Here is a 22,450-nt window from a genome sequence, read left to right as displayed (position 1 = left end):
AGTGATCATGAGCACTTGGTTATGGGATATTTGCGAGCCATCAAAATTTATAGCTGTTTGGTTGTAGGTTTTGTAGCACAACAGGTGCGGCTCTGCTCAGCCCACGATGACATTTGCCTACACGCCGGCATATTTGTCGCAGCCGTTGAATCTCAACGTGCCTCTTGAAGATGTATCCGGCTGGTTTTGGCCGCATTGTGGTGCCGCCGTACTTGGCAGATCCAAAAGTTAGGGTAAGTGATGGTCCAACCACATCTCGCCTTAGTCAAAGAAGCAGAGAAGTAGACGTAAATTTCGAATGGTGTGTTCATGAGCAGTCGGTCTGAAAGCAAAAGCAAAGTGAGACCTCAAAATGCCAAGAAGCTATAGCCTCATTGCTCACCGTGACAAGAGCTTCGTCTGCTGCCAACGGCCGAGCATGGTTGGGGGACGCAAGTAGGCTGACGAGCAGACACACGAAGCGATTGCCTGATTTGGCGGGGTCAGGCATCATTGTTTGGTAGTCACTGGAAATCATAGTCGAGAGTGGCAGCCCGCCACGGAATCTCCCGGCGTGTGACCCAAAGAAACTGTAGATTTGGCACTTCATGTTACATATAATGTACACAGCAAGACCCAGGTGCTGAGCCATGAGGCAGGGTGGTATCAGCTGTGGGGAAATCGCAGATTGACGAGGCAGATCCTGGTGCTCGGAATCAGATCATCTAGAGACCAAGTGTCACCCAGTACACCGCTGGTGGTGGAGCTGACGGGACAGCCTCTCTGAGAGTGATTGAGTCAAGACTCCATGCTCAAGAGCAGCTGAGACGGAGGAGCCGGTGGTTAGTGTAGCGATAGTGCTGTGAATGGATATGTTTAAGATGCACGATGATGAGAGAGTGACGAGACCGGGTGAGCGAACCGAGACGTGATCGCGAATGAGGCCGTCTGCCCTTCCAGTCCATCTACGAGGCGAACGAGGTGCAACAGACGGAGATGTGCTCGACGCTGGTGTCATGCTGTCCGACAAGACTACCCAGGTTCGCTCACGGGTTGGCGTCTCAGAGACACTGACTGGCAGGCTCAACCCCCCTTTGGCGATCACCAGACATGAAAATGTCTAGACCGGAGCAGTTCGAGAGCCGTGCCTCAGCGGAGACACCGTTTTCCGCAGGAAACCACTCATTGTCGTTACGGAATGGCAAAACCGAGAAGCTGGGTCGGGAATCGGGCGTGCGCATCGGGTTTGCAAGGGCTTCAGTGCTGGGGAGATTCATGAGGGTCCTCTGCGAGGTGGAGCCGAAGCTGAGAAAGGAGATGACAAGCGAAGGTTTATTAATACTTGAGAGCATTCCGCCCGCAAGAAATGAGCGGTCCGCCACAAGCACAGTATCAATTTGGATGGGGTGAAAGGGTTGACTGGAATGGGATGATGATGTGCGATGCGATGAGACGCGATGCGACGAGATGCGACGGTTGGGCAGGTTGTGAGGACAGCCGAGGACGTCAAAAATAGTTCTGAACAGACTTGGAACTCAGACTGGCGAGCATCCACGCAGTGGACGGAGGGGTGAACCGCGAAGGCTTCGAGAAGCAAGTGGACTGCTGGTGGGCAAAGGAGGTGGAGACTTTGGGGGGGGAGGGGGCAGCAAGACATTTGGAATGGTGGGGTCGTAGAGGAGAATGGGAGGGAGGGGGGTGGGATCCAGTTCATGCCAGTCTTTTCCAGGTAAGGCACGCTACATCTGATAAGCTGCCTTCCCATTTCCTGGACTTCACTCCTACCTTGGGGCCAAAGCAGTGCAGTACTCCTTTACAGTAGGTAGATAATTGGAATTTGGCAGGTGGGCAGACACGCCATTGGGGTCAGGGTAGGAGCGATAGAGACTTCTGTGCAACGGAAGGGGCTACCCGGAGCCAAGGGTGCTGGGGCTAAGAGAAAAGGGACTCGAACTGTAACTGTAACTGCCAGTGGAACAAGAACAGAAATAGGAACAGAAACATTAAGAAAAACAGGAGAAAGGGAGACACTGCGGGTCAACAGGAGGCCGGAACAGCCGGTCGCGCGCGCAAAACATACAGGGCAGCTGGGGGAGAGCAGAGGGATATTCCAGCGCCTGCCAGGGCTGATAGACTAGATACAGCAGGTACAGTAGACTGAACTGAACTGGCGGAATGAGCATGTGAGATATGATAGACGACAGCCCTTTGGCCGCTGCTCACTTACTCACCCACCTACTCGCCCACTCATCACGCCAAATGTCGGCCGCGACTCGTTTCGTCCAGTCTAGCTGCCGCCCTCACTTGCTGCTGGCTGCCCGCCCACCCGCCTGTATCAGCCAGCGTGCCAGGCCAGAGCCCCCGTCACTCAATCAAATCAATCAATTGGCCAGCTGCAGTGCATCCCGTCACCTTTGCCACCAGCCCTCATCACGGCGGATGCCCACCCAGTGGGTTCCATAGTCTCTCTGCCCATGCCGCCAAACCGAGCCGAAGTCAGGCAGCCGCCGGGCTCTCCCCGATGAGAAATTTGATGACCACCGCCGCCTACCGAATGGGACACACCGAGAAGACACAGATGCAGGCGCAGGCGCAGGCGCGACGCAGACGCGGCAAATGAGGACGGGCGGACGGGCGTGCGGGGGGCAACATCAATCAACGTCCGCCGCCGCGGGCAAACATTCATTCAGGCACCGTCTGCCCTGCTCAGCACCGTGACAGGCCGTGACAGTGACAGGCACGCCTAGGCCTTTGGTACTCGTCTGGCCAACCAGCCAGCCCAGGCCTAGTCTGACCTGGCCTGATCTGGTCTGGTCCGCTCCGATCTGATCTGATCTCATCTGTTCCTCTGGCGAAATCAGTCGAGAGAGGCAGGTCGCTGGCCACTCATACTGTACCGGTACAACCACCGCTCTGGCTCTATCACATCTCTCATATCCGAGTGCTGGTAGTTTCATGGGCGCGCTCCAAAAACTAACGCAGGTGAGCTGACTCCACATGGGGACTACAAGTAGACTACTACAGTACATACAGTACGAGCTTGTAGTCTGCCCAGGTGTGTTGGAACGGCCCCCCTGTTCCTCGCCTCTAGCTCGATCTTCAGCCACAGCCAGAGGCACAAGTCCTCAGGGTGTACCAGCACGGCTGCACGGGTGACACAGAAGCCCCATACCGGGGGTTTGACACCATGCTACTACCTGGGGGATACCTCGTGGGATCGAGGGTGGAATCGATATCTCGCTTTGCAGATCCACTAAATCTCTCAATGCAACGCTGCTGACCTCGAAAGAAGAAGTTCAAGCTTCTCCTCCGCCGTGAAACCCCCATACGGCGGCTCCAAAGCTCAGCATCCGGCTGCTACTGTACTTTACATCACTCTTCGTCCTCTTCGTGGCTCCCATCACCTCCCTCCCTACGGTACCGTCGTACCTGGGCGGTAGTCCAAACCTTATGTTCTGGGTATACGCCTCGCCGCGCCCCGGCAGTCACTCCCCTTGGACCAAGTGGCCCGTTGACACGCACACACCGTCACCATAGGCTTTCACGCCAGCTGCAGGAGCCCACCAGTGTGGTGATTGTGCGCTGGGTGCTTGTATCCTAACGACGATCCGAGGCCAAATCTCCCATCATCACTTGCTCAGACCGCATGGGCCTGCCCCGGGCTGGCTACACATCTGCCCATCATGCAGGCGGGCAGGGAAACGTCCGTTTCCCGTCTTGCTCTCCCGTCACGGACACAACAACCATGTATCTGATCTTTCCTTTTTCTTCTCCCTCTACTACCCCTTCGCCTTCAGGCCTGGTCCCTGCAAATATTGTAAGCTTAGGGATGTTCATGACAGGACAACCACTCCAAGATCTTGGATGTATATATAACTCCCGTTTCCTCCACCGCCTCTTTTCCACTCCTACCTCTCCCCTCCCTTGACTGTATAAATTCCACGTCTCCAACATATCTATCCTCAGAATCACTTCATCACCTTCATTGACAATAGCAACATCACCTATTGCTCTACCTATACAGACCTCCAACCTACGCCGCCAGTGGCGTCTACAGTTAGAAAGCAACATTCAAGCCCACTACACAGCCTTGTCAACATGGTTCGGCCAACAATTCCCCGCGACCTCGGCACCACTGCCATCGCGCCTTTACCTCTGGGGCCTCTTCCTATGCCGACCGCACCATCACATCCCGGCTTGCCCATTCGGTCCATGCCGGTAAGTACCACCACCACAACTCAGCTTAGCTCATGCCAGAGACCAGGAATCATCTGACCATTCTCACTTATAGCTCCCGGGCGTGCGCTGTCCCACCTGTGCTGCCAATGGGAAGGAGGTTTGGGTGATCCCCGGTCGTGCATGTGGAAACTGTGGCACGCCGTGCTGCTGAGTTTGTTGAGGGCGAGCAACGGACTCGAGACGGAAAGGCTCTGAGTCAACCGTCCGCCTCGGCATTGAAAATCTCTCTTTTTTTTTATGTTTCTCTATTTTTGCGCGTTGTGTCTTTCAACGTCAACAAAAAAGGTCGCTGCCGTCGGGTGGCAGTTGCGCTTGTTACACTTACAGAGGTGGAGCTTCACGGCAAGAGTTGACAGTCCAGGTTTGGGTAACACACAACATCATGAGGTTTCCAGATCGTCATGAGATTTCCTACTGACCCCTCACGGGGCGCAAAAGTAGAAGACATTTTACTATTCTCTTTAACGATTTCACTAATTTCTGTATCGGGGCAAGGCTGGGAAGGGAGATCCAAAAACATATGTAACAGGCGTCTTGACGAATATTTCGACGGGTTGGCAGGGGCACGAGTACGGTAATGGTCCTCTAGATTGAATGCAAATTTTCTCTTTCCACTCACTTCTTGGTTTTTCATCGCGCTGCCGATATGCCGCTTGTTGACAGGCGCACAGACACATCGCAGCTCGTCGAGCTACAGACCTTTCTTCACTCTACGAGCGCTTCAACGGCCGCTCTGGGCATTCTCAGTCCACACAGGTCCGGAATCAACGAGAGCCAAGATCGAGCACATGAACACAATCCACCAACCGGGTAATAAAAGCCACACAAGCAACCTTACGTATGCTGTGCAACAGGCTCAAGGCAGTTAGCAAGCAAGGGGTTCGACCGAGCCCGGAGGAAGTTTACCACCCAGGATATATTTTGCCACCCTCTGTCTGCCCTTTGGGGACTCAAGGGCGCCCCAGCCCTATCGAGGAGCCTCAGACACGGCACATGGGGATTTCTTGTAGCTTGCTTCTTCTGGCCAAAATGGGACTCTGTTGTGTTGGCCTGGTTACACATGACTCTGTCAACCTTTTTTTGACAGGTGACTTGCGGCTCGATCCGCCTCGCCAGGGCTCTCCTGGTTCGGCATGGGGCTTTGACGTTGACCATCTCCCGTGCTTCTGGAAGAAACGGCTCTGTGCCGTGCCGCCCCCGTATAAGCAATGGATAGAAACCGATCTTGGGCACTAGTCGCGTTGCCTCCCAACCCCCTCTCCCCTTCCCCGGCGCCACGCCGGTAGGCAGGCTGCTGTTGTTGGCTGCTGGCTCCCGTCCCTGGTCGGTTCCGGAAGGGTTCTTTCTATCTGTCCCCCTTGGCGCGCGTCCGGGAGTTGGGCATGCAGCCGGGGGTCAAAAAGATGGAGAGGGGCGGCAGGCCACTATATCTCACCGTTTACCGTTTACACACCGCAAGTTGCAGGCGCTCTCAACGGCGGCGGCCTGGGACGATGCCAAATGGCCAGTGACTCACTAATTTACCCCCCAGGCCAGACTCCCATCTGCGCAAGCGTCAAGCAGCCCAGGAGGATCAGGTAGTATCGCGCCAGATACCGCGCAGCACCCACTGGCGAATCATCGCCTTTATTGGTACCCATGAGCTCACGTTTTTTCGCCATGCCATGCTACACTGACCAGAGCCCAGCCATCTTGGGAAAGACTAGCCCTTGCTCACATTGCTTGAGGAGATCTTGAACCCGTCGGATGATGATAGTGAAGGCCCACGATGTTTGAAGGAGCTTAGTGTTGTTCCGGAATGGGAGTCCTGGCAGCGCCGTGCTTCCGGTGTGCACACGACGAGGCACATACTATTGGGTCTGACAATGCAGCTAGCTGGGCCCATCATCATCAACATCACTTGGCTTTGCTGCCCCGGCTTAATTGTGTCTCCTTCCACCGCTTCATCGTCCCTTCTTCTTCCACCAACCCTCAGCTGGAAATGCCCCTGCTGCCCTGCTGCCTGTTCTCTCACGGACCAGCCTAAGCAGCTGCCGAAAAATCCCACAGGCCAACCGAAACGAGGATCCTCCTCTCCAAGCTGCCATGCCCGCTCGTATCGCTCACCCATGTTGCAATCACCGAAGGCCTGCGGGTCCCCATCTGATAATCCTGGAGCCCACGCGGTCAGCTTTCGATCAGCTGAACGCAATGGATCGGCAGATGTGAGAGGACATAGCGTCAAGCAGCAGCAACAAAACATCGGATTTCCTCGGAAGCCGTCTGATTGCGTGCTGCCGTCCCCTCTCCTCTTATCTGCGCTCTCCACCCACTGGACGTGGTCAAGTTCCAGGCCTCCAGACGAAGCCGCGGGAATTGGGCGGGTGGTGGACGTGAAGGGTTCGTATTCGGGTGGTCCGCAGGCAATTGAAAAACCCCCAAGGGCGGGCCGAGCGACTCAGCAGGCTGCCGATGAAAGTGGCTCGAGAGGCCGGCGCCGAGGCCTTCCCTGGCCCTCCTAAAGGCGGTAAACACCCGGACGTCGAGAGACTCGGAGTGGAGCCGGGTCGGTCAGGGTTCCCCTCGCTCCTATTGGTCCCAGCCCGTGTGGCCCGTGCACGCACTGAGACCCAAAAAAAGCAAAAGGCCTTAAGCGAGCGCGTTCAAAAATCTCTGCTGTGCGAAATTCAACGCCCTTCCTCCAACATCAACAACGACCACAACGGCAACAACAACAAGGAAGCCTCTTGATCAGTTAGTTCTCAGCCTCTCGTGCCTGGGCGCGAAGAGTGAGACAGGGCGGCAGAGGTTTCAATCATATTGGCATCAAGCGCGCATCGGTAAGACTATTTCCCCTTTTACTTCATTCTTTTCCTCGACGATCAGGCGACTGTACCTTTATGATGAGAGTAATTTGCGATTGATTCCGCCTGATGGCCAGCTCGCCTGCTGTGCTATATCTTGCGGTCAAGTGATAGTCATTTCTTACATATTCTGAACACGCCACCGGCTTCCTGATCGTCACTCTCTTGTTTCAGCTCGATGTGCTTGGATGAGATTTGTTTGCTGACGTCGGAACCAATAGGTAGTCCCGATTGTGCGAATGGTGTAGCCTGGTCTGGAAAATTCACGTACGATCTTGTCGATAGATTGTCGATGGCGATCGACCAAGATTCAACTGGCCTGGGCTGCGGTCGACCTAGAGTTTTGGTGCTCAGCAGGTCAAGGCTATTGCCTGTCGTTCCGCGTTTATTCAGTTCATCACGAGTAGTTCTCACTTGGACTTTAGTAGATTTTATTCCAATGATTTCAAAAAAAAAAAATATCAATTCATCTCCGCACAGCTCATGTCGAATCTATGCCTGTAAACGCCATTGCTCAACCGGGAGAATCCTAATTCACAAATATGCTCCGTGTCGTCTAGTGTTTCCACAGCTGTCCTTCAGACGTGGTTGGGTCACGAAAGTTTCAACGCCGACGCACTTTGACTGAGCTTAGTTCTTCTTGCCGGGCATACTGTCGGTCTTTCCTGCCTTCTTGTTCTTGAGAGTCTCTTCCTCCTCAGCCCGAAGCTCTGCATCAATCTTGGCACCCTTGGAAGGCTCATTGCCGTGGGCCTTGGCCTAACATAACGATGTGAGTCAAGTGTTTTGGGTCTAGAATGTGTCCGTGGTTTCAACGTACTGGAAGTGTTGGGTCCTTCTTGGACAGCGCAGTCTCCTTATCATCGCTTTCCCCCTCATGCTCTTTCTTCTCCTCGGCGGCCAAACGGTTGGCGATGGATCGTTGGTCCTCTATGGCCTGGGTCAGCATACCGGTGTTCTCAAATGAGATCAGCTAGGGAGTGAGACTTACTGGGGTCATCGGTCTGGTGAGAGTTGACCTTGCCCTCCTCGAAGCGCTCGCCATGCTCAAGCTCCGAGTTCTTGACGTTGCGCTGGTCACCAGCGCCGTTGACGCTGATGGGGCCTACAGACGAAGTGCCAGTCATGGTGGATGTGTTGGTTGATTTCAAGATTTGAATTGAAAAAAAAAAGAAGATTGTAGTATGTCAGGTTTTCTAAGAATTTGTCTGCAAAGAGTCTGTATCTTCAAGTATTGATGGATGGTGAGAGCAAGTAAAAGCCTACGATTTCTTCGCCAGTCTGCTCATTGATATAGCTGGCCGCCCATCCGACATCTGGCCATCTACGTCATATTGCTATTGAAAATTTGACAAACAGCCTGCCTTGCCCTCCAACTTTCCGTCATCGAGGATCATCTATGCCACTGCTGTCCAGTACGTAGGGTTGGGCTGCAGGACCGAATATAAAAAGACTGGAGCTCTACGTCATATCTAGGTATGGTGGCCATTCTGCTATCGACGATGCGCGCGGGGCACAGGCTGCGATCATCTGTCTGTCTGGTAGAGCTCGACTTTCTCAAAGAGTCCATGAACTTCCATAGGATGTCAACACAGCTGTTCAGGTGAGAGGATTGGTACACAAAAGGTTGATCTGCGGGAGGCTGTTGTGCTTCAGCATCAGCACAAAAGATAGATCGAGCATCTAAAGGAAGCTAAGAGGCAACATGAGGCTCTGCCCGTTGAAGACGTCACTTGCAGTGCTGCACCAGGGAGCCCTGACGATCGATCTCCCAGATAGCTGTCAGGGCACCGCGGGGTAGCTTCAGGCCTCTGCATACCCGCTAATTCACCATTGGCCAGGCTGTTGGCTGCCCCGCTAAGGCTGAGGACGAAAATTCGTCCCTTGAGAGTCCAACCACGGTGTGTGGCTCGCGTAGTCCGCGCCCCGTCAACGACCTCACCCCGAATAGCAGCAGCACACACACGAAGACTTGATCCCCAAGGCCATCGAGGTCTCAATTGACTCAAGATGACCTCGTCGACTACCTTCACGCCCCAGACCTTCGCCAAACTCTCCCCTCACCCATTTCTCCTCGCAAACCTCCAACCACCCAGCCATGCTGCCTCGGCCAAGCCAACACGAACAAACGGCCGCGACCCGCACCAAGCCCGACCACTCAACATAAATGCTTCGTCATTATCTCACGCACATGGCAGCGCCATGGTGCGAATCGGAGACACAAGCGTCATTTGCGGCGTGCGGGGAGAGCTGCTACCGTCCACAAGCATCCCACAATGGCGGAAACCCAAGAGCAAAGCAGAGCTGGAGACGGTGGAAGACAAGGAGGCCGAGGTCAAGGAGGAGGGCGCACGGGAGCTGCGGGACTACGACCTGCTCGTGCCCAACATCGAGCTGGCCACAGGCTGCGCGCCGCAGTTCCTCCCCGGCGTGCCGCCCACGACGCTGGCACAGACCCTAAGCACGCGCGTGTACTCGCTGCTGCACAGCTCGGAGCTGCTGGACGCGGAGGACCTGAGGGTGTGGTATACGCCGCCCAACTTGGACGCTGACGAGTACGACAAGATGGAGGGCGTGGACGGCGAGGAGACAGAGCTGCAGGAGCCCGAGATCAAGGCTTACTGGACGCTGTACATCGACGTGCTGTTCATTTCATTCGACGGCAACCCCTTTGACGCGGCCTGGATCGCCATACTCGCGGCTCTGAGGGACACGAAGTTGCCGCGGGCTTGGTGGGACCCGGACAGGGAGATGGTGCTCTGCTCGCGGTCAGAGACCAGGCCCCTGAGCGTTCGCGGGCTGCCAGTTGCATGCACGGCTGGCGTGCTTAATGAGAGGGAGACGGAGGTCGCTGGCCAGAGCAAGTCTTTTGTGTTGGTAGATCCAGACCGTCTGGAGGAGAGCTTGTGTGAGGAGAGCATTACTGTTGTGGTAGATCGCACAAGTGGTGAGACGAGGATACGAGGGATATCGAAGAGTGGTGGAAGGGTGCTGGGGCCCAAAGAAATACGTGAGATTGCTGTGATGGCAGAGAGTAGATGGGAGGACATCCAAAAGGCGCTAGCTTAAAGGTACGCTAGAGAAGGAGTAGAGGAGTAGAGGAAGGCTTCACATTGCATAGCTCTTGGATCCGGAGGTGGATCAGGATGACCAAGGAAAGTCTCAGGGACAAGAGATGACCACTTATGATGATTCCTTGATAATGATACCCAATTGAAGGGATGTTTGTATCTATTCAAAAACTACAGCGCAGGCTTTTCGTGGTACGTGAGCCTCCTTCCTTGCCCTTGCCATTTTTTCTCAACTACCGTTTTATCAAACACCTTGCAGCGTAGACACTTATACCTCCAGCTGTGAATATTCCTGCCCACGCGAGTAGACACTTCGCCATTATGCCGTTGGCGACCGACTCAGCAGCCTCGGCGTCGTTGACGCGAGGGAACGGCTTCTCGGGGGTCTTCTTGCCCAGGAACCGACTGAGTGGCTCCCAGCCTTCCCCCATGTCCATCACCAGCAGTTGCTTAGGTGGCACAACCGACTTGACCATATCATTGTGCAGCTCTATGAGCTCTGAGGGCAGGTGTCAGCCGAGCCATACCAGTTCAGACTGTGTGACACGCACTACTTCCAGATCAAACCAACTCACCTGGTCCAAGAGGTGTCCCGCGGCCCTTCTTCTCCTCCATGAGCTTCGAAGCACCCTTGTGCCAGTGCATCACGGTGCCGGGAAACCATCGCAGCCCAGGCATCGGCGCTGCCAGTATGGATAGGAAGCGCAGCTGAGCCATGTTCAGCACTTTGCCGAAGCTCTCCCACCACCTTTCCGGGTCGCGCGTGACGAGCACCACCTTGGCGTCCGGGTACAGCTCGAGCAGCTCCGGGACGAAGTCGATGCCGGGAAGATCTGTGATGCCCGCGAACCCGCCGACCAGCTCGCGCAGCAGCTTTAGCGTCCTAGGTTTATCTCCGGCCTCTCGCGCCTCGTAGACTCGAGTCCAGTTCCTCCCGAAGGCTGCGGTCCAGGCAGGGCACGTCAGCTCTGTCTGTATGCTATGGGCAAGTTCCCTGTGGGGAATGGTGAGACTTCTTTCAAGGATGACGATAAAGGGTTCAGCTCACCGTCTTCGCGGAACAATATGTGAGTAGCGCCATGCACTTAAATCAGAGACAGTCAGCAGTGTTTAGATCATGTAGGACAATGGAATGAGTTAGTGTTGTTCTGATCTCTCAGAGAGAAGGGCAGTATGACAGGAATGATTTGAAGAGTCTTACTAACGGGGCCATTGAGGAGTTCCTCTAAGGCGAGTTGCATCGACATCGTTCCTGTTCGTGAGAATCCAGCTCCAATGACCTCGAGCGGCCTCGAGGGCCCACCGGGCTTGGATGGAACGCCTCCCATCGTGTAGTCTTTTTGGTTGACCTCACCAGACTACGAAAAGAAATAAATTGTGATAGTGTGATGTCCAAAAAACACACGCGCAGTTGGAGGTGAGTGTGCGGCTTCCTCCCGAAATCCTGCCCACAAAGAGCGCTGGCTTCAGAGATAGTCTTGTCGATCACACCACGTTTGTAAACAAGCAGCCCTGTGCGCACAGGACACTGGAATGCTGGCAGGATTTCTGCAGTTGGTTGGGCCGTGTTTCCGTTTCCGGCAACACCAACCGAGCTAGACTGCTCGCCTAATGACGTGGCATGGTCCTCAAGCTGCAAGTTGCTCTAAGACTCTTGTTCTCGCCCTCAGAAGAGCTGGGGAGAGAGAAAGGGAAAGGCTTGTGTAGGTTTTTAGCACAGGAGACGGTTCACGATGTCTCAGCAACACAGTCCAGCATCCTCAAGATCACCCCATTCCGCGGGTGACCAAACGAGCGCAGGCGGTTCACCGCGAGTCCCTTCCCAAGGCGACTCTAAAGCCCTATCAGATGATCGTACGGAAACCGAGACAATGTATGTGGATATGCTTCCGCTGGCTCCACAGCCTGTCTAATGTGTACTGGCAGAAGCGGAGACGGCACGATTGTCGATATGTACTCCTGTGTTGGAGAGGATGGCCGAACATATCAAGGCTACCAGCCTGGCGGTGAGGAGACTGAAGCGTAGTCTATGTATTGTATACTTGCATAGCTGCATCTAACAATGCTGCAGAATACATGCTTCCGAATGATCGTGTACGTATCCCTTTTATTTACTTGCACCGAGAGGCTCGACACAAGACTGATGTGGAAGCCCAAAGGCGGAGCAACATCGACTTGGTAGGCTGCAACCTAGGAACACATTTCACAGTCCAATTCATTGTACTTGGCGAGCTGATATTGCACTCAGACTTTTCTCACGCCCTGTATCGGCTTATGCTTGATGACAAGCTTGCCGCAGCTCCAATACGGGAACCTGAGCACGCACTTGACAGTGAGTTGTCATCCCTACTATTGTGACTGTTGCAGATGATTTGCTGACTTTGAGTTCTTACAGTCGGGACAGGAACGGGTATCTGGGCGCTACAATTTGGTATGCTTCTTCGATACCGGTTTGTAATTGAGTGAGTATGCGATCAGTCCAGCTGAAAAGCTTTCTCTCCATAGCTGAGGAAAACCCAACATGTCAAGTCACTGGGACAGATCTCAGCTTGATCCAGCCGTTGTCCTGGATGCCAAATTGTCAATTCGTGATGGAGAACTCTGAGCTGCAGGACTGTACGTCAGCTTTCTGGACAAGACTCTTCCTCAATCAAGGTGTGCAGCCAGGGCGAATGGCTGATCCCGTAGAGATTAGGGTTATTACCCCATAAGCTCGACTACGTCCACCTGCGAGGCATGACAGCATGTTTCAACGATGTCACAACAGTGATGCGAAGGTCCTTCGACGCCCTGACAGCCGGAGGCTGGATCGAGTTCCAGGAGGGCTGCTTCCATCTGCACGGCGTGCCCAACGACGATGCCCTCGAGGGTACCGCGATCGGGCGGTGGTGTCAGATGGTAGCTGCTGGCGCAGCAAACGCAGGCCGCGATCTGACCAAAGCGCGACTGTACAAGCAGCAGCTTGCGGAGACCGGTTTCGTCGACGTCCACGAGCAAGTGATTCGCGTTCCCGGTGGGCCCTGGTCTGATGAAAGCAAGGCGAAACTAATGGGCGCCTACCTGGCGAACACATTTTTAATGGGCGCCATCGACAGCTTCAAGAAACTTCTAGGTGCCGCCAGGGAGTTGTCTCCCCCTGAGATGGATGAGCTGACTGAGCAGGTCAAGCAGGACGTCCAAAATCCGGAGATCCGCTGGTACATGCCGATGTAAGTGGACATAACAGACAGACCAATGTGAAATGGAAGAGATTTACCTCAATACTGGAACTAACTAGATTCCATAACAGGTACATCGTATACGGCAGAAAACCATACGAAGGGGAGGTTGCTGGCACTTAATGACCAGTCATCGGGATCATATGCTGTGGAATGACCTCGAATGTGGGATGCTAGCATGATTGAGCATGATTGATTTGAACCAAAGCAAATAGATTGACTGGACTGAGACAAGAGGGAAGCTCCAAAGACGTAGGGAGCACCCGGATAGTCTGTTGGAGAACAAGTGCGGGCTAGTGATTCGAGGATCAAGAGATATAATCACAAGGCCAAAAGAAGAAGACCACATGCAACTAGGGAAGCTATGGATCGAACATAGAACCTCCGTCACTAGTTCCTGTGTCCTGGGCATCCTCTAAAGACTTTCAAGTACACAGTCCCCAGGATACGTCTCTCTGTCAGTTGAGCTACTTCCCACTTGCTGCTTGGTTTTAAGGTTTGATGCTGTTGTCTTATATTTATGTGCTAGCTTTGTGCTGCACAGACTCTATCCAGAACTTGTTTGCAACCTCCGCCACTTCAGCACCTTTGGTGATGCCAACCTCATGTCCAGCGTCAAGTACTTCTACCCGCAAAGCATCACTACTAAGAATGTCTTCCGCATCTGGCAAGATCTTTTCTTTCCGCGTGATCTCATCCGAGGAACCGAAGACTAGCAGCACCTTCCCACCGATCAGACCTGGTAGACGAAGATCCTTCCTTCTTGCAGATAGCATCGAGCCCAACCTGCTCCATTCCTCATACCGCTCGTAAATAGGAGCGTAACGTAAAGTGCTTATGATGGCCGATACGAAGCCCTCATGGTGAAGCAGATGCCATGACATGATCGATGCCGCCGTGATGTCGGGCCGGGCTAGCAATATGACCGCGTCGTCAAAGGGGTCACCAGTCTTCTTAATGTCACTATCACTGCCCTCCTCTATGGCGATATACTTGGGCTCGAGTCGGCGCCTATAGAAGTAGTGAAGCAGCTTTTCCGCCAGCCAGGACCTCGAGTAGAGCAGTCGCGTGCGCCAGCTGATATCGCTCCGCTTGAGCAGTCCAGACGGGGCGACCAAGACCAGTGACCGGGCCAGGTGCGGAAACCAGCTTGCAAAGTTTACAGCCAGGCCTCCACCAAGAGAGTAACCGATGATGTGGAAACCACCATTTCCTCCTGCCAAAGCCGAGCCCGTCCAGCTGACCTCTGAGCTCGCCAGAACCATCATGATCTGGCTAGCGAAGAGTCTCTCGTCGTAATCGAACTCCTCAGGGTCTGGCGTGTCCGACCAACCACGGCCGAAGAGGTCAAAGAGCATCACTCGATAGCCTTTGGCAGCGAGAGCGACCGCGGTGTTGGAAGCTGAAACACATGGCGTCGACAAGCCATGGAGGAACAGGACTCTCTCGCCGGTCGACGGACCGAATTCGAAGACATGAACATTGCCGTAAGGAGTCGGCACGTCACGACTTCCTGGGAGGGCATCGGGAGGGTAGGGTAGGGATGAGAGCTCCTTTGATGAGAGGGAGGAGAGGGCCGTTTGCTTGGGTGACTCGATGATTTTGCTTGTCTTCGTTGGGAAGAGATGGCGCTGCAAGATGAAAGCTGCGGGTAGGCAAATCAAGGCCGCACTCAAGACGGATCTTCCGCCGAGGCCATTCATCTTTCTATCCATGATTCCGCGATAGGACATGTGGGGGGGCCTTTGGCAAGTGTTGCACCTACGCCAGGTGATGGTGACCTTGTTGTGGTGGGCAAGGAAAACACACCAGACCTTGACGGCAATCACCGCGTCCAATTCCAGGACGACAGTCACTCTAATTCAGGCACACAGATATGAAGACAAATGAGTTAAGAATATTTGCAGACGAGGTTTGGCTTATGATCAAGGCCTAGTCCTGAGGAGAGTTGTGCAGTTGGATGATAATGTACGAATGGAAAATGAATTGAATGTCTCGCGAACCTTTCGAACCGCTCTGTCACGTTGAGAATCAAGAGCAGTAGATACAGGTGGATTTTCGGTCTACCGCCCAGCATGAAGCTGCCTAGTGAAAGGAAACTTTTAAGGACAAAATGCTGTCTATCGCAATAGTAGGCAACTGTACCTCGCTGGGCGGATGTCGAAAAAAGAGAAGAGAGGAGAGACGCAGCGCCAGAATTCACACCCATGAAATGATAAGGTAGATCGCCCAGTGGTGGGGCGCCTGCCGCGGAAAATTAGGCGCTCCGGCAGAGCTCGGATCCCCGCTGCCTGGAGCTGAATTTGTTCGCGCTTTTTCAACGACAGCTTCATTCCCGCAATTTTCCTCCTCAACCATCACCGTGACTGTACCGCAGCCATCATGGAGTCGCTGAGTGAGACGACCTGGGATGTGATCATCTGCGGCACAGGCCTGCAGCAGTCGCTCCTGGCATTGTGAGCCGTTCCCTATCACATCCATCGTCCTGCAAAAACACCAGGAAGCCCATCTAACTAACCTAGTTCTTCAACCCCATGAAGAGCCCTCTCCCGATCAGACAAGAAGATCCTCCACATAGACCCCAATGAGTACTATGGGGGACCAGAAGCGGCATTCAGCCTCCAGGAAGCCGATGCTTGGGCCTCAGAGATTGCCAGAGCACCTTCGTCCTCGGTCTTCACCTCTGCCGCCGTAACAAGGCCAGAGCAAGTCCCCGACTCGGGCGTCAAACTCTCCTTCCCGCGCGCCTACGCTCTCTCCCTTGCACCCCAGATCGTTCATGCCAACTCCAAACTCCTCTCCCAACTGGTCTCCTCCCGATGCTACCGTCAACTGGAGTTTCTGGCAGTCGGGTCCTTCTTCATATTCAAGCCATCCTCCGAGCCGGACGGAACGCCGACGCTAGCACGGATACCGTCCACGCGCGAGGATGTGTTCTCTTCCACAGACCTCTCCGCTCGGGTGAAGCGACAGCTCATGAAGTTTCTGAAGCTCGTCTTGTCATACGAAGAGGAGGCGTCGCTCCCACAATGGCAGGACTATGCCGATAGGCCACTGGCTGAACTCTTGTCGGAGAAGATGGGCTTGGATGAGGGCTTGCGAACATATATCACAACCCTGACGCTGTCGCTCGATGGGCGCATCAGTACCAAGGACGGGTTGGCGACGATACACCGGCACCTGACGTCAATGGGTCTGTTTGGGCCTGGCTTTGCTGCCGTCTACCCCAAGTGGGGTGGAGGGTCTGAGATCGCGCAGGTGGGGTGCCGGGCTGGTGCAGTGGGTGGCAGTGTGTACATGCTTGGCACAGGCATCAAGGAGCTCACGGCCGTTGGCGCAGAAGAAGTTGAGCTAGAGCTCTCGGAGGGCACGGTCGTCAAGACAAAGATGCTCTTTCGGGGGCCTCAAGATGTTCCTGCTGGCGATAGTACCAAGGTCAGCAAGCTGGTTGCCATCATCGGCTCGCCCCTTACTTCACTATTCGAGGCAACAATGGAAGGAGCTCCGACACCTGCAGTAGCAGTCATTGCTCTGGCGCCCGGATCGGTGAAGACCAGTGATGGGGTCGAGTCGACGTATCCGATTTACGCCATTGCGCATTCGAGTGACACGGGCGAATGCCCAGCTGGACAAAGTAAGTGACCTCGCACATCTCCACTCCTTACCTTCATGATGAAAATTATACAATCCTTATCTACATTGCCTGAGCAACAGCTATGAAGTTAAGAAACTCTTACTTCTGATGACCACACCCACATTCAATATTATCAACTCGCTTGAAGTGATCGAGTTTGCTAACATTGGCGAAACAAAAGGCATCCTCTATCTCAGTACAATGCACACTCCAGAGTCCAAATCTCTACTGGACGTCAGTGTAGACTCACTGCTCGCTGCCCTCAGCCCTGAGGGCTCTTCTCAGCCGCAAGTGCTATATGAGCTATACTACGAGCAACAATCAAGCACTAGCAACTCTCTATCAGGAGAGCAGAGCATCGTCGATTTCCCGCCGTCGCCCGTCTCTCTCACACTAGAAGACTCCAGGTTGGAGCCCGTCCACCAGGCTTGGATAAAAGCCATGGGAGGCGAAGTGTCAGAGGAGGCTCTGGCGGAGTATTTGAAATTTGCAGATAGAGAGGGAGCTGGCGACGACGACGACTACGAATGATGCCAGAAGCATTAAGCATTCTCGTCTTGTTTTGATAGTGGTAGTCCACGACGGCATGAAGATACGCGTTGTAATGAGAAGCCATGTTGATTCATCCTTGACTTTTGCCCTGTCTTTTTTTTCTTTCTTATCTTGCTTTAACTGCGATCCTTTGTTGCCATTACTTCACACTAATCACGGTGCTGATTTGATTCAGTACCTAGAAGCCGGACTCCCAAAGCGGTATGCCATCCACTACTCTTTGCCCAATATTTCTCAGTAGACGAGATAGGCGTGCATCACCAAATCGTGGGGAGAGTCTTGAGGAGGACCCAATTACTCTTCCTGACGTGCCGGTCCAAGGCAAGAATGACTTCAAATCCCCTGCTGACGCCTGTCCATCCAAATATTGAGTGTCAATCCAGCCCGAACGGTGCCAAAAAATGCAACGAAATACTTTTACAAGCACACCCGTAAATACCAAAGCCTTAACCCGAGCCTATCGCCGTCGACAGGTCCGTGGCTATCGTGCCCCTCCACTTGGGAAAGCATATTGATACTGGGATCCGAATACAGAACCCGTGTGCGTCTCTTTCATATCAACCGAAAGGGTATTCGAAGAGTGCTTGTCGGACCATGGACTGGTCACCTTCCAGTGAACATGTAGACTTGTGGAATGTCAATCCGCGATCGTCATGACGCTGCAACAAATCATCCCTCGACCTCCACACCCACCATCTCCTCGGGTGCGTCCTTTGGCTGCTCCACGGACGGATCAGTGACTCCAACGCGGATCTCACCGTAGGCAATCTTCTCCTTGATGCCCTCTTGCTTCACCTTGATCTGGCCCTTGGTTGCAAGCGTCAAGATGTGCAGGAAAGCCTGCGCAACAACCGCCTTCGTCTTGTCTTGCTCCTCGAAGAGGCTGTCAAACTCAACCCAGCGGCCGTTCTCTTCCATCTCATCCCGATCGCCACGCTCGCCAGCAACACGCTCCACGAAGTTGAGAAAGTTGCGACCCTCGCGGTCGAGAGCGTTCCGCATGAACTGGCTCGTGTTGGCCTCTTGCGTACTGACGCCGGCAGCTGCGCCGAATTCACTGAGGGAGCTGAGTTCGTTTGCGCCGTCATTGAGATGAGGATTCAGGCCATCGTAGCCGAAAGACGGCATATTACCATCATTGAGCCTGGGGTCGTTGGGGAGAATGCTGCCTCGGCCGACAAGTGGGCTGCCCTCAACGGCGATTATGCCTGCCTCACGGCCCTTCTGGCTTCGGGTCGAGGAAGGAATGACTGAAGAAGGGCGGTTCCAGGGCGCGTTGGATGAGCGGCGGTGGTCAGACATGGCGGATCCGTGGTGCTCACGGCCTATCTCAGGCAGGTCATCGCCAAATATCATCATCGGGTCATCGATGGTTTGACCATCTTGCTCCTGCTCATTGCGGCCAAGCTGAGGATCCTGCTCTTCGACTTCACCTTCATCTAGGCGTGCGCGGACTCGGCGCTCATTGAACACATTCTCTTCCTCCTCGAAGGCGTTTGAGGCAGATCGACGACGACGCGATCGAGCCTGTTCTTCATCTTCCTCCTCGATTTGCACCTCGACGTCACCCATGACAATGGCCTTGAGCTCGTCACCTGCAAAGAACTGTGCGAGCGGGTGATTCAGCTCAGGAATATTGTTAAGGACGCCCACGCCCATTACACCCATACCAAATGTGAAATTGTACGCGTTCTTCTTTGCCTGAGCTGCTGTGACCTGGTGATGAACGTTGCGAGCCTCCTCCACACGAGCGACATAGTTCTCTGACCAACTCTTGAATTCTTCTCGGCCGACATGGGTCGCAACATCGGGGCCGAGGCGCTTGATTGTGCGCGTTTTTCGCTGCTGAGGAGGTTGGGGCTCGTCAGAGCTGATTAGTTCCTCAGAAGGAAGGGGCACTTCGTCTTGTTGAGCATTTTGTGCATTTTGTTGAGCTGGGACAACTGCCTCTTCGGCAAAGGGGTCGTCACCAAGGATAATCTGATCTTCATCGCCGGGAATGAACATGGCTTCGTCTTCAAGAAGCGCAAGTGCGCTACCATCTTTCTGCTCAGCTTCGCCGCCCAGGACTGCTCCAGATTGTGGATGGAGAGGCAGCTCCGGCTCGGGCTGCTCGACAAGATTTCCATCCGCATCGATGGTGAGACCAAAGTCTGCAAACGGCAGCACCTCTTCCTCTCCGAACGCCATTTCGATATCGAGGTCGTTTGGCTTTTGCTGTCTGCCACCGAAAGGTGAAGGAACACCTAAGCTTTCCTGGCTTGATGAGTGGCGAATGTTGAGGTTGATGAAAGGGGCGGCGGCCGGAGACACAACAGAACCGCTGCCTCGATCGATCGGAGAAAGCTGCGAGGAGAGTTTGGTACGCTGGCTGAAGTCCAATCCCGGAAAGAGCAAGTCGCCGTTCTCGTCAAAGTCAAGGGGAGGCAGGTCGAAACTCGGAACGAAGTTGGGGTCGTCAACAAGAATCAACTGAGATCGCCTGTCTGATGTTAGCGAGCAAGCAAGCAAGGAGGTGCGGTTCCTGTCCCAGCCGTCTCTGTCTGTCGTCACTCACTTGGCCTTTCCCGCCTTGAGGTCTATCCCATTCGAGGTGGACTGCTGGAGAGAACGATAGAAGGCACGCATGTGAGTCCATACCTTCTCAGCATCTTCCAGGAGGTAGTTGTGCTTCTTGAGGTACACTCCAGACACGCCATAAAGGAGGCTCCCCTGCAGCCGCAAGGCGATGGGCGCGCCGGGCGGCTTTTCGATGGTGTCGCATGCTTGGGGGACGTTGACACTCTCTATGGCCTTGCGGTTGAGTTTGCGGTTGGTGGTATAGACGCCGAGATTGGCAACCAGCCTGTGGTCTTGATGTCAGTTGCTGATGATGACGATGGTAGGGTACGTGAGAGCTTACCAGACCGTCGCGACGCCATACTGAGGGCTCGCGAGAACTGAAGGCGGGCTTTAGTGACGCACTGGGCAGCATTTGGCACAGTCAAAGACGCGACTTACTCTCGTGGGAGTAAAACATCCTCGGGACCGTCGCACGCGTCCATAACGCGTGAGCGATATTGCAGAATGTCGAACTTGATGGTGAGACCCTCTCCTTTGGTTCCCCTACTCAGGCACGTGAGATGGCTTAATCAGGGCCAAAACCTGACTTTCCTCGAGGTCAGAAAATGCGATGACTAGAGACAGACGGCTGGAAGAAAATACAAATGAGAGACTGTCGAATGGAATGTGGAGACATGGGTAGAGTCGAGGATACGCGAGGGCTCCAAGCTTCACTGCAGCTGTCGAAAGTTGCGGGTGATATCAGATGAAAAATTGACTGGTGCCTGTCTGATTCTACAACCCGGGCAATGGAAGCAGGGCGAGCTGGAAGGTGCTGCCCAAGTGGCTGCTCAGTGCTTGAAATACTTGACAGGCAGCTGTCATATCTCCCTTCCTCTCATCCATGAAAACTTTTGAAGTCAGCCACCTCTCTAGAAGTGATATTTAGAGTGGAAACGTTTTATGTTTCTTAATGAGCTACGACAACTGTACACGCTAATCTTATCAAATTCGAGGATGCCCATCGAGGCTGTACACTCTTGTGCATCTTGGTATCTCCGTGAACCCATAGCTACTTCTAATGCCTCAACGACATCATTGTCTGTAAACGTGTGTCGGTCTTGAGTATTTGAAACCCGGTAGTAATTGAATTGCATGTCACACAGTCGGTACGCTTAGCGACTCTATGTCGGGTCTAATCCCATCAGTTCAATTACTGACTTCAATCCCCTCAATCGCGTCCCAATGCCGCCTCGAAGCCAGTCCCTCGGGCCTCAGCCAGTCTTAAACAGTAGCAGTTTCCATTGTAGTTAGTGTTCCCAGATAGAAAATACATCTATCACAAGTTACGTGCTGTAGACAGGTAGCAAGTTCCCCTGTCTTTATCAAGCCACGATACCAAGTAATACGGAGAAAACCTTGTTTGGAAGCGAAGTTGTTACCATTAAGCTACCATCTAAATGTTACTTCAATATTGAGTATCAAACAGCAGGTTGGACTTTGCTTCAATTCAACACTTGCGCAAACAAAGAGTGGTGTGGTTATCTCCGCTGATACCTTACGTACTTAAGTACGTGCTTTTACAAGCCCCTCATTCATTATGCCCCAAGCCTGGAATAAGTGCAGGCCCTGTTCTAAAGTGAGTAAAAAGTAAGTGTAGGTGGGTCAATTACTGAGCTGCAAGCGCCTCGGACAAGCCCATGGGCAAAAGCTGGAAGCCAGAAGCGCTGCGGCCTGGCTGTAATGGTCACCCAGCACGTGTGCCTGCTAGGCGAGGGACTGAAGCTCAAATCTGTAGAGTACTCCTTCCCAAACTACTATCACGCCTCCTAGGGACATAGCTCTCCTACAAGTATGTTCTCCTGGAATATATATAGGGAGGGGCCTGCCGACCATCTAGTCGACTTCTAGTGTTGTGCAAATGACATAAAATTTCCTTTGGTATCGACTGTTTACAAGAGAACGTCTCGGCGTTGGCGTGAGCGGGGAGGGGCGAGCTAGAGGCGAATGACATCCTTGTGGCAACTGCGTCGAAGATGTAGAGATATGTACTGAGGAGTTCTTTTTGGGAAGCTGTTTATAGATTTGTTCATAGACATTTCTTTGAACATATAAGTCGATATTTGTCCACTTTCACTATAGCATCTGATTTGTATTATTAGTCAATTTCTACATTGACAAGTTTCATATCTTAGCTTCTATATAGTACACATCCTGCATTGTAGACGCTTATTAACCAGTAAGAAGATGTATCACAACTTCTAAAGGAGGCGTTCTCTTGGCCATTTGCGCCTCAGTCTGTCCTACCCCAAGGAAGAACCTCGGTATTAGTCTTTCCGGTTGGTGTCACCAAAGGATGAGGATCAGCTGTAG

At 53.5% G+C, this 22,450-nt stretch overlaps 7 protein-coding genes across 7 annotated transcripts; 3 read left to right on the top strand and 4 right to left on the bottom strand.

The window, feature by feature from the left end:
• Positions 1 to 7,691: 7,691 nt before the first annotated feature.
• On the bottom strand, positions 7,692 to 8,188 carry J7T55_011579 (uncharacterized protein; the record flags this gene model as incomplete). The annotated part of the gene is made up of 3 exons (XM_053136029.1): positions 7,692 to 7,820; positions 7,882 to 7,991; positions 8,053 to 8,188. The coding sequence occupies 3 exons, from the start codon at positions 8,186 to 8,188 to the stop codon at positions 7,692 to 7,694; spliced, it is 375 nt and encodes a 124-aa protein (XP_052999385.1).
• Positions 8,189 to 9,071: 883 nt separating this feature from the next.
• Positions 9,072 to 10,130, top strand: J7T55_011578 (exoribonuclease; the record flags this gene model as incomplete). Its single annotated transcript, XM_053136018.1, has 1 exon — positions 9,072 to 10,130. One exon carries the CDS (start codon positions 9,072 to 9,074, stop codon positions 10,128 to 10,130), a length of 1,059 nt encoding a protein of 352 aa, XP_052999384.1.
• Positions 10,131 to 10,365: 235 nt separating this feature from the next.
• On the bottom strand, positions 10,366 to 11,460 carry J7T55_011577 (nad dependent epimerase dehydratase; the record flags this gene model as incomplete). Its single annotated transcript, XM_053136007.1, has 4 exons — positions 10,366 to 10,631; positions 10,708 to 11,104; positions 11,181 to 11,216; positions 11,338 to 11,460. The coding sequence occupies 4 exons, from the start codon at positions 11,458 to 11,460 to the stop codon at positions 10,366 to 10,368; spliced, it is 822 nt and encodes a 273-aa protein (XP_052999383.1).
• A 405-nt stretch (positions 11,461 to 11,865) lies between these two features.
• J7T55_011576 (methyltransferase domain-containing protein) lies at positions 11,866 to 13,473 on the top strand (the record flags this gene model as incomplete). Its single annotated transcript, XM_053135996.1, has 8 exons — positions 11,866 to 12,005; positions 12,059 to 12,154; positions 12,285 to 12,310; positions 12,381 to 12,464; positions 12,528 to 12,563; positions 12,638 to 12,748; positions 12,828 to 13,341; positions 13,422 to 13,473. The coding sequence occupies 8 exons, from the start codon at positions 11,866 to 11,868 to the stop codon at positions 13,471 to 13,473; spliced, it is 1,059 nt and encodes a 352-aa protein (XP_052999382.1).
• Positions 13,474 to 13,868: 395 nt separating this feature from the next.
• J7T55_011575 (rab proteins geranylgeranyltransferase component a) lies at positions 13,869 to 15,065 on the bottom strand (the record flags this gene model as incomplete). Its single annotated transcript, XM_053135985.1, has 1 exon — positions 13,869 to 15,065. The coding sequence occupies one exon, from the start codon at positions 15,063 to 15,065 to the stop codon at positions 13,869 to 13,871; it is 1,197 nt and encodes a 398-aa protein (XP_052999381.1).
• A 667-nt stretch (positions 15,066 to 15,732) lies between these two features.
• On the top strand, positions 15,733 to 17,515 carry J7T55_011574 (rab protein geranylgeranyltransferase component a; the record flags this gene model as incomplete). The annotated part of the gene is made up of 3 exons (XM_053135974.1): positions 15,733 to 15,806; positions 15,891 to 16,984; positions 17,166 to 17,515. The coding sequence occupies 3 exons, from the start codon at positions 15,733 to 15,735 to the stop codon at positions 17,513 to 17,515; spliced, it is 1,518 nt and encodes a 505-aa protein (XP_052999380.1).
• A 690-nt stretch (positions 17,516 to 18,205) lies between these two features.
• J7T55_011573 (rec8 protein) lies at positions 18,206 to 20,555 on the bottom strand (the record flags this gene model as incomplete). Its single annotated transcript, XM_053135962.1, has 4 exons — positions 18,206 to 20,018; positions 20,094 to 20,381; positions 20,439 to 20,475; positions 20,537 to 20,555. The coding sequence occupies 4 exons, from the start codon at positions 20,553 to 20,555 to the stop codon at positions 18,206 to 18,208; spliced, it is 2,157 nt and encodes a 718-aa protein (XP_052999379.1).
• Between the last annotated feature and the right edge of the window lie 1,895 nt (positions 20,556 to 22,450).

This window comes from Diaporthe amygdali (genome assembly GCF_026229845.1).
Source record: "Diaporthe amygdali strain CAA958 chromosome Unknown NODE_2_length_3802984_cov_64_841326, whole genome shotgun sequence".
Classification (NCBI taxonomy): Eukaryota; Fungi; Ascomycota; class Sordariomycetes; order Diaporthales; family Diaporthaceae; genus Diaporthe; species Diaporthe amygdali.
The sequence above is the reverse complement of the archived record's forward strand: the minus strand, read 5'-3'. Positions and strand labels throughout refer to the sequence as shown.